The 14,588-nt window shown below is 41.9% G+C and overlaps 1 protein-coding gene across 2 annotated transcripts; it reads right to left on the minus strand.

Moving 5' to 3' along the window:
- On the minus strand, positions 1-11,145 carry LOC311036624 (protein max-like). 2 transcript variants are annotated; one of them, XM_084045449.1, is made up of 4 exons: positions 10,976-11,145; positions 6,948-7,067; positions 3,899-4,022; positions 1-2,821 (listed from the first exon to the last, which is right to left on the minus strand). In XM_084045449.1, the coding sequence occupies exons 1-4, from the start codon at positions 11,009-11,011 to the stop codon at positions 2,634-2,636; spliced, it is 468 nt and encodes a 155-aa protein (XP_083901575.1). In that variant the 5' UTR covers positions 11,012-11,145; the 3' UTR covers positions 1-2,633. The 2 variants fall into 2 exon arrangements, with proteins under 2 accessions (XP_083901575.1, XP_083901574.1); XM_084045448.1 differs by having other exon boundaries at positions 3,899-4,037.
- Positions 11,146-14,588: the final 3,443 nt, after the last annotated feature.

The raw sequence follows: 14,588 nt of genomic DNA on the forward strand, positions 1-14,588 counted from the left end.
AAAAGGATAAAATAGTTTTATTTATAGTCTCATAGTAAAGGTACGCCTCAACTTGCAAGACAATTGTTGGCAGTATGTACAACATACCTGTAATTTCCATGGAATGGAATAAACAAATATCTATTTCGTACACACTAAATTTACCTCTGCAAGAAGAAAAAACATAAAAGATATCAAACAAACATTCCCAGGACAGGCAAATAACTCCAGGGAAGGTTTTTTCCTTTGCAGAACTGACAACATTTACAGTATACAGTATGAGTATACAGTGTTTATTACTACTAACACACTGATATGGAGTTGTTTTTTTGTTCCGATAACAAAAATAAAAGGTTTACTATCTTTTTTAACTGCATTGTGTAACATTCAGTATCCGTTTGGGGATTTGTTTTTGCTGTTTATACCCAAGTTTTGTTTCGAGATAACAAAAATAGAAAACAAATAGTTGGACCTGTGAAGTGAGAAATATATTAAAACAAAAGAGGTCAACATTGTTCATCCATGACCGTGTGCGTCCACTGAAGAAAAGAAATAAGGGGGAAAAAAAGAATATCCAAGCCAGACAACAATGTACATGAGATAAGAAATCAATTCAATTGTTTCATTTTAAATATATAGGGATTCTTTTGATTTCACAAACATTTCAAAGACGAAAAAAAACGAAAGAAAAAAACTTCAGCCATCTACACTGATTCAGAAGGGTTGCATCTTGCATGACATTGTTTTTTTTTCTCCAAAAGCAACTTCACATTCTTTTCTGGAAAAGTACAAATATTAAAAAGGTTAACTATGTCTAAGGACAATTTTTCCAAAGGTCTCTAAGTCTCAAAAACTTTCCAACAAAGTTTGCAGAGGTTGCCCAAAAATCTTTTAAACAAACAGGGGGGATATTTGTTGTCGCTGTACTCAGGCTTGATTTAAACTTCGCTGCGTGCAAGTGCCGTGCGCCGTAAACAGACAATCTTTTTAAAAAATAGCAGATATACAAGTTCACAGCGCGTCACTTTGTGCCGCGCTGCGAGCTTGTACGTCTGCTATTTTTGGGAAAAATCTTGAAAGTGTGAGAACTACTGATTTAGATGGCATTTGTAGGATCGGCTTGTTTTCGGCGCACAGCACCCGGGGCGCGCAACGAAGCATGAATCAGGCTTAAAGCTTTTACACCTTGTCATCTTCATGTGTTACATATGAATGGTAACCAGAGTTTTTTTTTAAAAGCATCAAGTCCTTCAAAACTGCAGAGCTGCCTCACTTGAGGGGGTTGTATGTGTGTGTGTGTGTCTTGGGAGTTGTTGCTGCTGCGTCACGAGAGAGAAGTGACATAGGACTGTTGGCTGGGTGGGACAGGGACAGAGAAAAAGGTAGACGCGCTTTTTTTTTGTTTGTTTGTTTAGACATACTGTAGTAGCAGCCCTCTCACACCGTAATCTCCACCGGTATCTCCTGGACTGGCATCAGAAGGCTGGATTGGAGTGAGGAAAGGTAGGAGTGGTGGGGGGCGGGGGGAACAACAACAAAAGAGTCTCTAGTGAAGAACGCCGGGGGGGGGTCTAGCCTATAGAATAAAGACACCAAGGATCTGGTCAGTGAAGTCACAACAACCAAGCACCCACCAGGAGGGGAAGTGCTTCAGACTCAACGGGGGGGGGGGGCGTTCGAATGCTAAAACTGCACCATTGTCACGTTAAAGGCTCGTTTAAGACCATCACACGAAGGGGTGTGACAAATTAACGATACGAAAAATGCACGTGTTTCGCATCGAAAACTATTCATATAGTTTGACACCTCATTCATACAGGTTGATGCCTTTATAAGCTCAGAATAAAATCAACCTGGTTCCGAATTAAATTGTACGTTGCTTTATCGCCACGTAATGTTCACGATCTGTGTGATAACTATGACAAACAGTTAAAAAAAAAGAAAACACCTTTTTGCTCAAATTAAACTCACGAGAAAAAAGAAATAAATCACACGGCTGCGGTGTGCACTGGCCTAATAGACTCAGTAGGGCGATCCTTTCGCTGGACAGAAATTCTGTTTTTTTTTGTCTATAACGTCGCCTAAGGGCCTTAAAAGGAAACACCGAGAAAAAGGGCCGTGTGACAAAGTATATTAACCCATTAAGACCGGGAAAGCATCTGTGTCATTTCAGATGGCTATTCAAAAATAGCAGATATACAAGCTCATAGCGCGGCACTCACGAAAAGGTGTGCAAATCATTGAAAATATATATTTTTAAAGCCAACATTTGTAACTCAAATCTTTGTTTCTGGAGGTCCCTGGAACAAAATATTTTACAAATGTTCACTTTAAAAAAAAAATATATATATATATATTCAAAAGATTTGGACACTTTTTCACGATTTTTCAAAAACAGCAGATCTACAAGCTCATAGCGCGGCACTCGGTGCCGCGCTATGAGCTTGCATATCTGCTATTTTTGAATAGCCCAAAGACATCTAAAAATGACACGGATGCGTTCCCGGATTCAATTTAGTTTAATGATGTCTGGGGCCCCCCCCGCACCACAACTAACAGGCTTACACGCACGCACACTTCCTTTCCCGATTTGGTGAATTGTGACGCCACCGTCACCGAGATCCTTGGTTTGTCTTTGTGGGTTTCTAAGAGTTCTAGCTGGGCTCCACGCGCAGCTTCTTCCTGGTGGGCGGCTCCTCGGGCTCCGACTCGGAGCTGGAGTCGGAGCCGCCGTCGAAGGCGGACACGGCGCTGCCCTTGCGGTTGGTGTACAGGCTGCTGTCCGAGGAGGCGTAGTTGGCCTGGAGCTGAGTGTTCCCCTTGGCCTTCTCCAGCGCACGGACTGCAAACCGCCAACAGAAAGAACAAACAAAACAAAAAGCGTATCGTTACTTGCTGTCGGGGCAGAAGCCAGGCATCTCCATATTTTAGCCTTTTGTGTTTTCTTTTTCGTAAATTAACGCTCCTACTTGATCACACTACTAGAAATACATTTGGTTTAAAAAAGAAACTTAAGGAAGCAATAATCAAAAAGGAAATTAGATTAGATTAGGTCATTATTTTGGGTATTTTCAGACAGACAAACCTGTTTTGTTTTGTTTTGAATTACATTTTTTATTGTTAATATAAATGCTGTTCTCAAAGTTTGTGTTTTTGTTCACTAACATTGATTATGTTGTACTGCATTTTATGATTTGTATTGTGATGATTTTGCCTGGACCCCAGGAAGAATAGTCTCCACTAAGGTGTAGACTAATTCAAATACGATCATTTCGGGGGGGGTCGCGGCCTGAAAAAAACGCATGTTTCTATATCAGTGGCTCTCAAACTTTTTCATCTCAAGGACCCCCTAAATTATATGTATTTGGCCGCCGACCCCCATCTCAATATATGTTGTTCCAGGGACCGCCAGAAGCAACGATTTGAGTTACAAATGTTCGCTTTAAATATATATATATATATATTCAAAGATTTGCACAAATTGTCACAATGTTTAAAAAATAGCAGATCTACAAGCTCGTAGCGCGGCACTCGCTGCCGCGCTACGAGCTTGTAGATCTGCTATTTTTGAATAGCCAAAGTGTAAAATAATGCTTTTTATCTCAAATCTAAAAAGTGACACAGATGCGTTCCAGGTCTGAATGGATTAAGTGGTATAAAGTATATATTGGTTATTTCCCCACGCAGCAGTAGGTGATGTTTAAGTGGAATAAAGTGTATATATATTGGTTATTTCATCCATGCAGCAGTAGGTGATGTTTAAGTGGAATAAAGTGTATATATATTGGTTATTTCATCCATGCAGCAGTAGGTGATGTTTAAGTGGAATAAAGTGTATATATATTGGTTATTTCATCCATGCAGCAGTAGGTGATGTTTAAGTGGTATAAAGTATATGTATATGTAGGCGAGGACTTACCCTGCTGCTCCAGCAGTGCGTTCTGCTTCTTCAGGTCATCGATGTCCTGCTGGTGGGTGTGGTTTTTTCGCCTCATGTACTGGATGTATTCTGTGGCTTTGTCTAGAATCTGTGCTCGGGAAGCCTGTTTGACAGAGCTCTGTCAGCACAGAGAACAAGGCTAAGACGTGTGGCAATGCTACATCACATACATATATATATAGTTAGCTGTCGAGGTAGAAACCTCTCATATCCATATTTTGACTTTTTGTGTTTATTTCTAGAAATGAACGCCCTACTTGATCATACTACAGCGTCACACAAAAGCATCAAAAGTGGCAGATCTACAAGCTTAAAAACGTGGCGCGAAGAGACACATTTTGAGCTTGTAGATCTGCTACTTTTTTATATCTTTTTATTAGAATCCTGAAAAGTAACCGTTTTGGAGATATGAGGTTTCCACCCGACAGAGACTAGACAGTTTACAGAATTAAAAATAGATTATATACAGTTAATTATTTATAATTGCTCCTCATACGTACCATTGTATGAGGAGCAATTAGACTTTATAGTGAAAAAAATATCATTACAGGAATATATAACCCTTTCCTTGTAGGGGTGTCACAAAAAATAGATTGAAATCAAACGGGGGGGGGGGGGAAATTGCGATCGATCAAAATGAGGGAAAATCGAATCAAGAAAGACCTTAAAATGTAAAGAGCTTGAATGGCAACCGCTTGATGTGCACACTGCGGATAAAAGACGAGACATTACTTGTCATTAGGGTGCTTAACAACAGCTTGAGTTCCCTAACCTGCAAAAAGCCAACACCAGTAGAATTGTCTTCCCTTAATCAACTGCCTATCTTAAAAAGTTAAACATTTTACCGTGAGCCAAAATTCGAATCAAATGGTTTATCTGTAGAATCATGACACCCCATTTCATTTGGCATGATGAAAAAAGTAAATATAACGTCACTAAAATTGGGTTCTTGTAGTAGAATTACATTTTCAGTCTAAAGAACTGGCCAATTTTCGATCATCTTCAATTATTATAATAATATTTTGCATGGAATATGATGCGCCGTGTGCCGTGTAAACAATTTCATGCATAACGTATGTATATTCATGCAGACCGGCCAACCTTGTACGCAAAAAGCTGATGACGCCGCGTGAGTTCGTACAGTTGGTGTACCAACAGTAAAATAGCCGATCTACAACGGTCACAACGCGTTGTGAGCTATTTTCAAATAGCTCACATTTTCAAATAAAATCTTGCGGGGAAATTATAATAAGCAGATCTGGCAACACTGTACATGTCGCTCTCTCTGGCTGGTTCTCTCCCATCTCTCTGTGTGTAGGTGTACGCGTCAGTACGACGCTGTGTGGAAGAGATGCTGCGAGGCATTGCCTTCGAATCTCCCCAATGACAACAAAACTCTGTTGGCGTAACTTAAGAGATTCACTGGAAAAATCTATGTTTAAATCGTGCCGGTGTTTCAGTAGCGCGTGTACTTGATTTATCAATAGGCCTGCCTGTCCAAAATCAATATAGCTTATGTACGATGTAATTAAATTAGGTAATCATAGGTTTAATATGCCGTTTTGTTTAACTTAAAACAGTTAAAAGAGGAGGGAACCGTCTCCTCTGCCATCAGCTGATTTAAGAGGTCCATGGGCAGTGGTAAAGTACCTGCCCACCACATAGGGGTTCGATTCCGCCACAGTGCATCCGGCTTGGACAAACATCTGAAGTGCTCGTGTTGAGTGTTCAGGGGAGGGAAGCCGGGCGGGTTAGGTTATATTTGTCTCATATGGCCTGGGGACGGGAATGTTGAACGGGAGGAGTAGGACAGAGTCGCTACATCCTCTCGTTGGGGGCTCCTTACTGGCAGATGAGCCAGGAGGGTACAACATTAGTGGCACTGGTAGCACAGTTGCCAGTGCCATGTTTTGGGAGGAATTGGGATAACAACTAAATTGGGGAGGGGAAAAAAAGGGGAAAAATAATTGGCTACTCGGCCTGAACCACTGGCGTAGCGGTTCCAGGCACCTAGGCTCAGTGTAGCCTGACAGCGCGTCGCAGGTTTGAGTCCCAATCCCGACAGCCTTTGCTGCATGTCACTCCCCATTTCCTGCCAGCCTACTGTCCCGTCAATAAAAGGCATAAAAGCCCAAAAATAAATCTTTAAAAAAATAATAATAATAATTGGCTACTCTAAAAAAAGAAAAAAAATTGTCTAAACTTAAAAAAAATAAAAAAGTGCATTGACCATGCAGGCAGTTAGTGAACATACCCCAACAGTGACTAACATAACAGAGCACAATTCATTAAACCTGTTGCCTATGTACATGTTTTGCCTATCAGTTGCAGACAATAAACCAGTGAACTGAGACCAAGCAGTGTGAGATGACTTTTGAGCAGCAGACGGAAAGAGTGGGTCTACGTCTAGACTTAACCATACCATGCCTAGCTAAACTAAATGAATTACAACAAAACAAATCGATGTTAAAAATCCACATTTACCATGAGACGTGTACTGCGGGAAATTAATGTATACAGTTGCCGTCCTCACACATAAACCAGGAAATCAACAGATTTACCACCCCTCTCCCTCCATATTTTCTGGTTTCCAACATTTACCGTAAGACAGGGGTCTTCAACAGGGGGTCCGGGGCCCCTAGGGAGTCCTCAGAGCTACTACAGGGGGGTCCGCCAAATCTTTGTGTGATAGAATTTCGTTTTTTTTTTCACATTAACCACTTGAGCCCTTGAATTCCTTTTCTTGGGGGGAATATTAGCCGAAAATAGCAGATCTCTCTCAGTTGAGAGCTTATAGATCAGCTATTTTTGGCAAAGAGGCTATAGGTGTAGAGGTGTAAAAAAAATAATAATCTGAAACACAATTTTATACAATATAGAGTAGGGGGTCCCTGCTTCATCTCTCTCTCTCAGCTAGGGGGTCCTTGGCCTGAAAACGTTGAAGACCCCTGCCGTAAGATATGCACAATTAAAAAAAAAAAAGAACAGATGAATTGAATAATAGTAACAAAAAAAACGTGTACTCCACCTCTCTCACTGCTTTCTCCCCCTGTAAGGCAGGCACGGAGTCTCGTAAACTGTGAAAGCTGTCTTTAATGTGGTCCCTGCGTTTGCGCTCCAACGCATTGTGATGTGCTCGTTTGTCCGCCTGCAAAAAAACACACAAATCACATGGTTCTTTTTTTAATACACATTCCTCTTTCTAGCATTTAAGACAAAACCATCAAATGTGTCACGATGCAAAGTCTGGTTTCACGTCAATACATTCCTGATCCAAGTCAGTATTGGGACCACAGTGGCACCATGGGAGGCACTCCACTCAGATTGTATTCCATTTAAGAATGGCACTTTTACCATATCATTTGCTGTTGACGTTTCTTCTCGTTACACCAATGATTCAGTGAAATAAATTACTTCCTTGGGTTTTTGTACATCGTAAATGGCCCATTTATTCTAAGGGAACTCACAACTCCAGAAGCACTTTATTGGTCATTTTTGGAGCCTCTATTGCAAAAACAATTCACAAACAACTACACGTCATGTCAAATCATACATGTCCAAATTCACCACATGAAATGTTGCTGAGGTCTTCTACAGAGTAAATTGCCTGAGAACCAGCCCTCCATTACTCCATTTCCAATTGGTTCCTACAATACTCAGCATAATACAATAATAATCTAAATGAGTGGTTCTTAAAGTGTTGGTCCGAGGACACTCACGGGTCCTTGAAGGGGTTCCAGGCGGTCCCCAGCCAAATGTGTTGCTTAATACAGCATTAAAAAAATCTAGTCTAACCACTTTAGCCCTATATACATTAGCTATATGGAAATAGCTGGTCTACACGCTCATAACGTGTCCAGTGTGTTGTGAGCTTGTAGATCTGGGGGGGTGGAATCTTGAAAAGATTTCCGGAATGTTTTTGATATTATGAACACAAATCTTGGGAGGGGGGGGTCCATGGCACTACACACATTAACCCATTAAAACCTGGAACGCATCTGTGTCACTATTTGATTTGAGCTATAAAAAAAAGAATTATTTTACACTTTGGCTATTCGAAAATAGCAGATATACAAGCTCATAGCGCGGCACCAAGTGCCGCACTACGAGCTTGTAGATCTGCTATTTTTGAAAAATCGTGAAAATATGTGCAAATCTTTGAATATATTTTCTTTTAAAGCCAACATTTTTAACTCAAATCTTTGCTTCTGGGGGGTCCCTGGAACAACATATTTTGAGATGGGGGTCGGCGGCCAAATACATATAATTTTGGGTGGTCCTTGACATGAAAAAGTTTGAGCACCACTGATATAGAAACATACGTTTTTCAGAAAACGGATGGGATTTAGAAGACATTTGTAGAACGTAAGCTTCCGGTCTTTAATGGGTAACTTTGGGGGTCCTCCTGACATGAAAACGTTTTGAGAACCACTGATCTAAAACGTCCCATCGTCTCCGCCGGGTGGAAAACCGTTACTTTACAGGATTCAAATGCAAAAGTATCAAAAAGAAGCAGATCTACAAGTTCGAAACGTGTCGCGTTGGAGCTTGCAGATCTGCTACTCTTGCGTGACGCTGTAGTACGATCAAGTAGGGCGCTAATTTACCCCCAAAAAATACACAAAAAAAGTTAGAATAAGATAGCAGGTTTCTGCCCTGACAATGCTATAAAAAAAAGCATTATTTTACACTTTGGGCTATTCAAAAATAGCAGATATACAAGCTCATAGCACGGCACCGAGTGCCGCGCTACGAGCTTGTAGATCTGCTATTTTTTTGTGACGATATCTTTACCCATGTAGGAATAATGTTATGACACACTAGCAGGCCAATATGGGCCAGCAGAGTAACGTATCACAGCTCTCTGATCTAAAGCTGGGGAACCAGCTTAGCCTAATGGGGGGAGGGGAAGGCAGCCCTTCCTATTCCTATGGCTAGAAATATGCACTGCTACCACATCAACAATCTGACATGGTTTCAAATTAAAAAACGTTATAAAAAACACAATATATTCTACATGTCATTGGGAAAAACAACACATTAGCCGGTTAGGCGACATCTGTTTCTAGCTAATCTGCGATTGTCCTATGCATGCTTTGAAAAATCCCTCTTGTATCAAGTGCAAACAAGCAGTTAACATGTCTCACAGATACTGAGACACACACACACTCTCTACAGGGGAACTTGTTCCCCTATAACCCACCAAGTCTCATCATTTGTGTTGGCTAATTGACAAAACATGACAGCACGACACAACAGTTCTGTTCCAACCACCATAATCTGTTCCTGTTACATAAGAGAGAACGCAAGCTGGCAGTGAAACATGGCTACTAGTACATTATGTTGTTGTTGTTATAGCACACAAGGCTAGTAGTAATGCTATTTAAAAAAAGATCATGAAAATGAAACCAAATGGGACCTTTAGTTTTTTTTTTTTTTTTTTGCCCTGCTAGTTCTAGTCAGCTAAATATAGCCAGGGACACGCTTGCTTGGGCTTATGGGACGGGATTACCCTTTCATGGGTAATATTTTCACACCTCCCCATATGCATGTTTGTTGTGTGTGTGTGTGTGTGTGTGTGTGTGTGTGTGTGTGTGTGTGTGTGTGTGTGTGTGTGTGTGTGTGTGTGTGTGTGTGTGTGTGAGTGTGAGTGTGAGTGTGTGTGAGTGTGTGTGATAAAAAAGCAGAACTACCAAAGTAAAAGCAAAACATAATGCAAAAATCGATGTGTAGTTATTCATTGACTGTCATAACATGACATAAAGCACTATATAACCTGCATGTTCAGGCTTTGCTGTGTTAAGTTACACCCATCATCATCAGCTGACCTTCTTTTCCATGCAGATTGCTTGCAGGTTGTTGTTTATATATGGTCGTGGAAACAAACAACAACAATCCACGTCACTGTCTAGAATAATGACATTTTCTAGCGGATAGCAGATACTAAAGATTTAAATATAGTGATCATGCATAATGATCAGGGGGCTTGGTGGGGGTGGGGGTAGGGTAGGTTGGTGGGGGGGATGACTTTCAACTACAGGCCGTTTCAACTCGTAACCAGGAGGACTTGTTTATGTAACGTTATGGGGGGCAACGCTGGGTCTTTTTCTGCTTCTTTTTTATGCACGAGGCTGGCCCAAGAAAAAAAACATAACAGATCTGCAAGCTACTTGTAGCCAGTGTTGCCAAATTCTGTGAGAGAAACAAGCAACCAGGTCTAAGAAAACCAGCGACTATGGTGGGCCACACATGAGCACTTTAACATAATAGCTATTTGAAAATAGCCGATCAACAAGCTCACAGAGCAATCTTGTGGGGAAATTATAATAAGCAGATCTGGCAACCCTGCTTGTAGATCTGTTCTTGAGCATACAATATACACACGATTACTGATCCACTGGATTGAGCTGTGCCTCTGCTCTGACGTGTTGATCAGATCTGATGTGATCTACAAATGGACCGTCCCCCCGTCCCCCCAGGGAGACTGAAACAAGTCCAATTGCCTTAACATGACCTTTACTGACAAACATACTGTATTGGGGGGGGACTCGTAAAATTAAAAAAAAAACTCCATCTGCTCCTTCTCTCAATTCCGTCGCAACGTTATTAGCACAACCTTTAGCCTATCTTAGCTAACAGGGTAAAAAAACACTAAGGACTCGTCAGTGACGTCACGAGCCAACATCGACCACAGGAAGTGCTTTTTAAACTAAACGGGGCCCCCTGGGCCAACACGTTTCTGTTGTTATTGTCCATATTTGTACCATTTTATTTAATAAAGCGTTATTTAAAAAATGAAAATAACTGCATATTTACAACTAATGATTTGGTGATCTCTGTCAAATTAACCATAAAGACAAATAATCTAGGAGACTACAATCACACTTCCCACTCGTTTGTAACGTCACCGACCCATCCTGGCAACCTTCGTCCCAGCTAGCAGAGGGTCAGCTAGGGTAACGTTAAGACCAACACAGTAAAAACACGTTCTGAGGGCTTTAGCTCTCACTGGCTAAAGCGTTTCTAAGAGCTTTAAAAACAAAACAAAACACTTACATCACTGTCGACTTCGATGTCATCGTTGTCGCTCATTCTTCACTGGAGGAGGACGAGGAAAGGAAAACAAAAGCCCAAACAGCCTGTCCCAAAAAAGAAAGGAAATGCAGCAGCAATAATAAGAAGCAATGAGAGCATAAATGTGGTCTGCTACTACAGCAGAGACATCATCATCATGACGACGAGTGACGAGGATCCTCTACACGTGACGAGCCTACACACACACATGGACGGGAAAACACGTAGGGCGCAAGCGCGACGAACGCGCGTGGCTCCCTGGGTAGTGGAGTCCTTCTTCTTCTTTGCTGGGCCCGCCCACTGACTCAACCCCCAGCCAGCGTTGCCAGATTTTGCGAAGAGAAATAATAAGCAACCTGCGTCTATGAAAACAAGCCCAAAAGAAGCGACTGTTATTAGGCCACATGATAACTTTAAACCTGTGTATACTCTATATACATTGGCTATTTGAAAATAACCGATCTACAAGCTCACAATGCGACTTGTTGTGAGCTTCTAGTTATGCAATTTTCAACAACAAAAACAAATCTTGGGGAAAAAAGTGAAAGATTTAGAATATTGAAACTTTTTAACAGCTCTAATCTTGTATGGGGGTTCCTGGGACAAAATATTTTCAGATGGGGACGGGGTGGATAATTCCATATTAATTTGGGGGTCCTCCTCGCCATGAACATATTTTAGAACCACTGGTTTAAACCGATATATTATAACTCTATGATTTAAACAAGATTGGGAAGCAAGCAAGCCCAAAATAAGGGACTACACTATCTGGCTACACTATCAGGCAACAAGAAACAAGACCCCAAAAAACCCGCAAATTTACAGAAAAACAAGCCCAAAAGTCGCTTATAATAAGCAGATATGGCAACACTGCACTCTACCCTTGCATTGATTGAACTGTGTTTGGTGTTTTGTTTGAACTACATTCCCCATAAGCCTCCGCGTATGGACGCGCCCACCACCACAGCTCACTGTTATTGTCATCTGCAGCATAGAGCCGTGATCACGGGTGCCATGTCTGCTTATAATAAGCGACTTTGGGCTTGTTTCTAAAGTGTAGTTGCTTATTTGGAATTGCTTCCTATATGTCGTTTAAACCAGTGGTTCCCACATTTTTGTCATGTCAAGGACCCCCAGATTAATATGCATTTGTCCGCGGACCCCCATCTGAAAACATTTAGTGCCAGAAGCAGGGACCCCCATACAAGATTTGTTGTTAAAATGTTAAAAATATATATATATATATATATTTTTTTTTTACCCCCCCCTCCCCCAATATTTTTTGAAAATAACAGGTCTACAAGCTCACAACGTGCCGCAATGTAGCGTTCTGTGATCTGCCATATTTCCTAAAATTGATGTAGGCCTAAACTAAAGTGGTAAAACTTAGTTTCTTCTTTTGGGCTTGTTTTCATGGACCTGGCCCCTTATTTCCCTCACGAAATCTGGCAACACTAGCTGCTATGATCATAGAGTTATGATGATGATCTGCAGCAGCAGTGGTTCAGCCCTTTTAACCACTTTAATAAACCCTCTATTCTCAGAACCTGACTTACAACGGTGCTCGTGGTTCTTGGACCGCTTTTTTTCTCCCGTCTACACCAAATCTCTTGAAATGCATGGGGGTTCAAGTGGTTCATTTCAAGTTAATTTCTAGTTCAGTTGTTTGCCTATTTACGCCGAATGTTGGCCTATCATCACATGGTTAAGCCTGCAGATCATGGGGCTGCCGGCATGCTGTTCAGCCAGCCATCACGGTGGTGGTGTCAAAGCAGCAACAATAACCTCAGCTATGATTATGAGGCCAGATGGTATGGCTCAGCTTCAGCATCCCTCCCCCCACTCCAATGCCCCACTCTCCATTCTATAGGCTATATGCACCCAGTCCAAAGAAACAAGCTCTTGCCCGACACATCACTAGCGCTTTGCTTCAGTTCACTGCTTGTTCCTGGGTGTAGCCTGCCCTATAGGCCAACAAAATCAATCCTGCAACATACATGAGCCTATAGACCCTATATGCTTCGTGAGCAGCAGGGTTCAATTCTCCTATGCATTGAATACACAGACAGGACCCCAATGGAAACAAGCCATAGTGCTTTCCTTTTAGCATTGTATTTGTAATAAACTGTACTTTCTGTGCTTTTTTTTTGCAAACTATTGTGTAAAGTATTCAATCAATCAAATGTCCATACACAGACAAATGTGTCCTGGCAAAGACTTGGCCTTGTCTGTGGCAACTTTTAGATTTTCTGTTTTACACACCATGTTCTTATTTTGATCATAATACCCAATTACTGAAAGTCTCCAGGTCCATGTCGAGTCCACTAGGTTCTCAAATGTTTTATTTGCAAGGACCCCCATAATTCTGAGAGTGTACAAATGGAACCAAATGGACCCGATTCTATGTCCACCACAAGTCAACATGGCGATGACCTCTGTTCATGAGGAATTTATTCTGATCGAAAGTGCGGCGGGAAGGGGTGTATCATGACCTGAAAAAAGGGGGTGCCATGTTTGTTTGTTTGCCTTGTAGGTCATCACCGGTGTCTTTAATTGAATGTGGGAAGCAACCAGAAGGCAGCCAGTTAAGAGAATGTAGAAGGGGGACATGGGCAAATGTAGGGCGGTTGAAGACCTAGTAGTGCTGTAGCATTCTGGATCAGTTTTTGCTGGCAGACCAGCAAGGAGGGAGCTGCAATAGTCAAGCCTGGAGATGACTGAGGCTTGGATAAGGAAGGACTGGAGCTGGGCAAACTCCTTTGTGAGAAAGGGTCTGACTCTGATCCCCCAGGTGTTGTACAGTGCAAACCCTTTTCCTCTTCACCTCTTCATCTGTATGTCCAACTTACCCTTGTGCCACTCAAGACCCAAAAGAGAAATAAAAAAAAGGTGGGATATTTACTCTCGACCCATAAAAATTGGTCCGCGACACAAACACAGGTACTGTCCCATGTTTGGGAAACAATGTCCTACAGAACGTCCTAACAGATCCAACCTGCAGGTCCTCCCAAAATCTCATCAACACATCACCTCCTCCCACCAGGAGAGGGCACACCCTGGATCACTGTTACATCCTATTCAGAGACTTCTACAAACCCCTCACCCGCCCTGGAAAGGCTGACCACTGCTGCCTGCATTCACGATTTACTTTGTTAGCCTGGCATTGCCAGACTGATCACGTCGGATTCACTCAAAAGTTCCTCCGCGGTATCCGGGTCTACCGCGTGGAAGAACTTGTGAGTGAATCACACGTGATCAGTCTGGTAATGCCAGGCAAATTACTTTGTGACAACTGACTACAGATGTTTTAGAGTGAGCAGCCGATGGCAACACCAATCATCAACACACTCTCTGCTATAGGCTAGTGTTTCCACTGGAATACCAGTACTTTGCTGGGTAAATAATTAACATAAATTGCTGGCATAGGCATAATAGCCAGTAGGAGAGTCATTCCTACATTGCCCTCGTTAACTGTAAAGTCAAGTGACTGTTCCCACCTTAGCTTAGATGAATATAATGGGTACAGAAATGTGTGCTCCTCTGAGGCCAGATCTCTGCCAGGCCGGGTTGCCTACCCAGGGCTGTGTCAGTACAG

Source organism: Gymnoscopelus microlampas (assembly GCF_963454915.1).
Source record: "Gymnoscopelus microlampas genome assembly, chromosome: 20".
In the NCBI taxonomy this organism is placed as follows: Eukaryota; Metazoa; Chordata; class Actinopteri; order Myctophiformes; family Myctophidae; genus Gymnoscopelus; species Gymnoscopelus microlampas.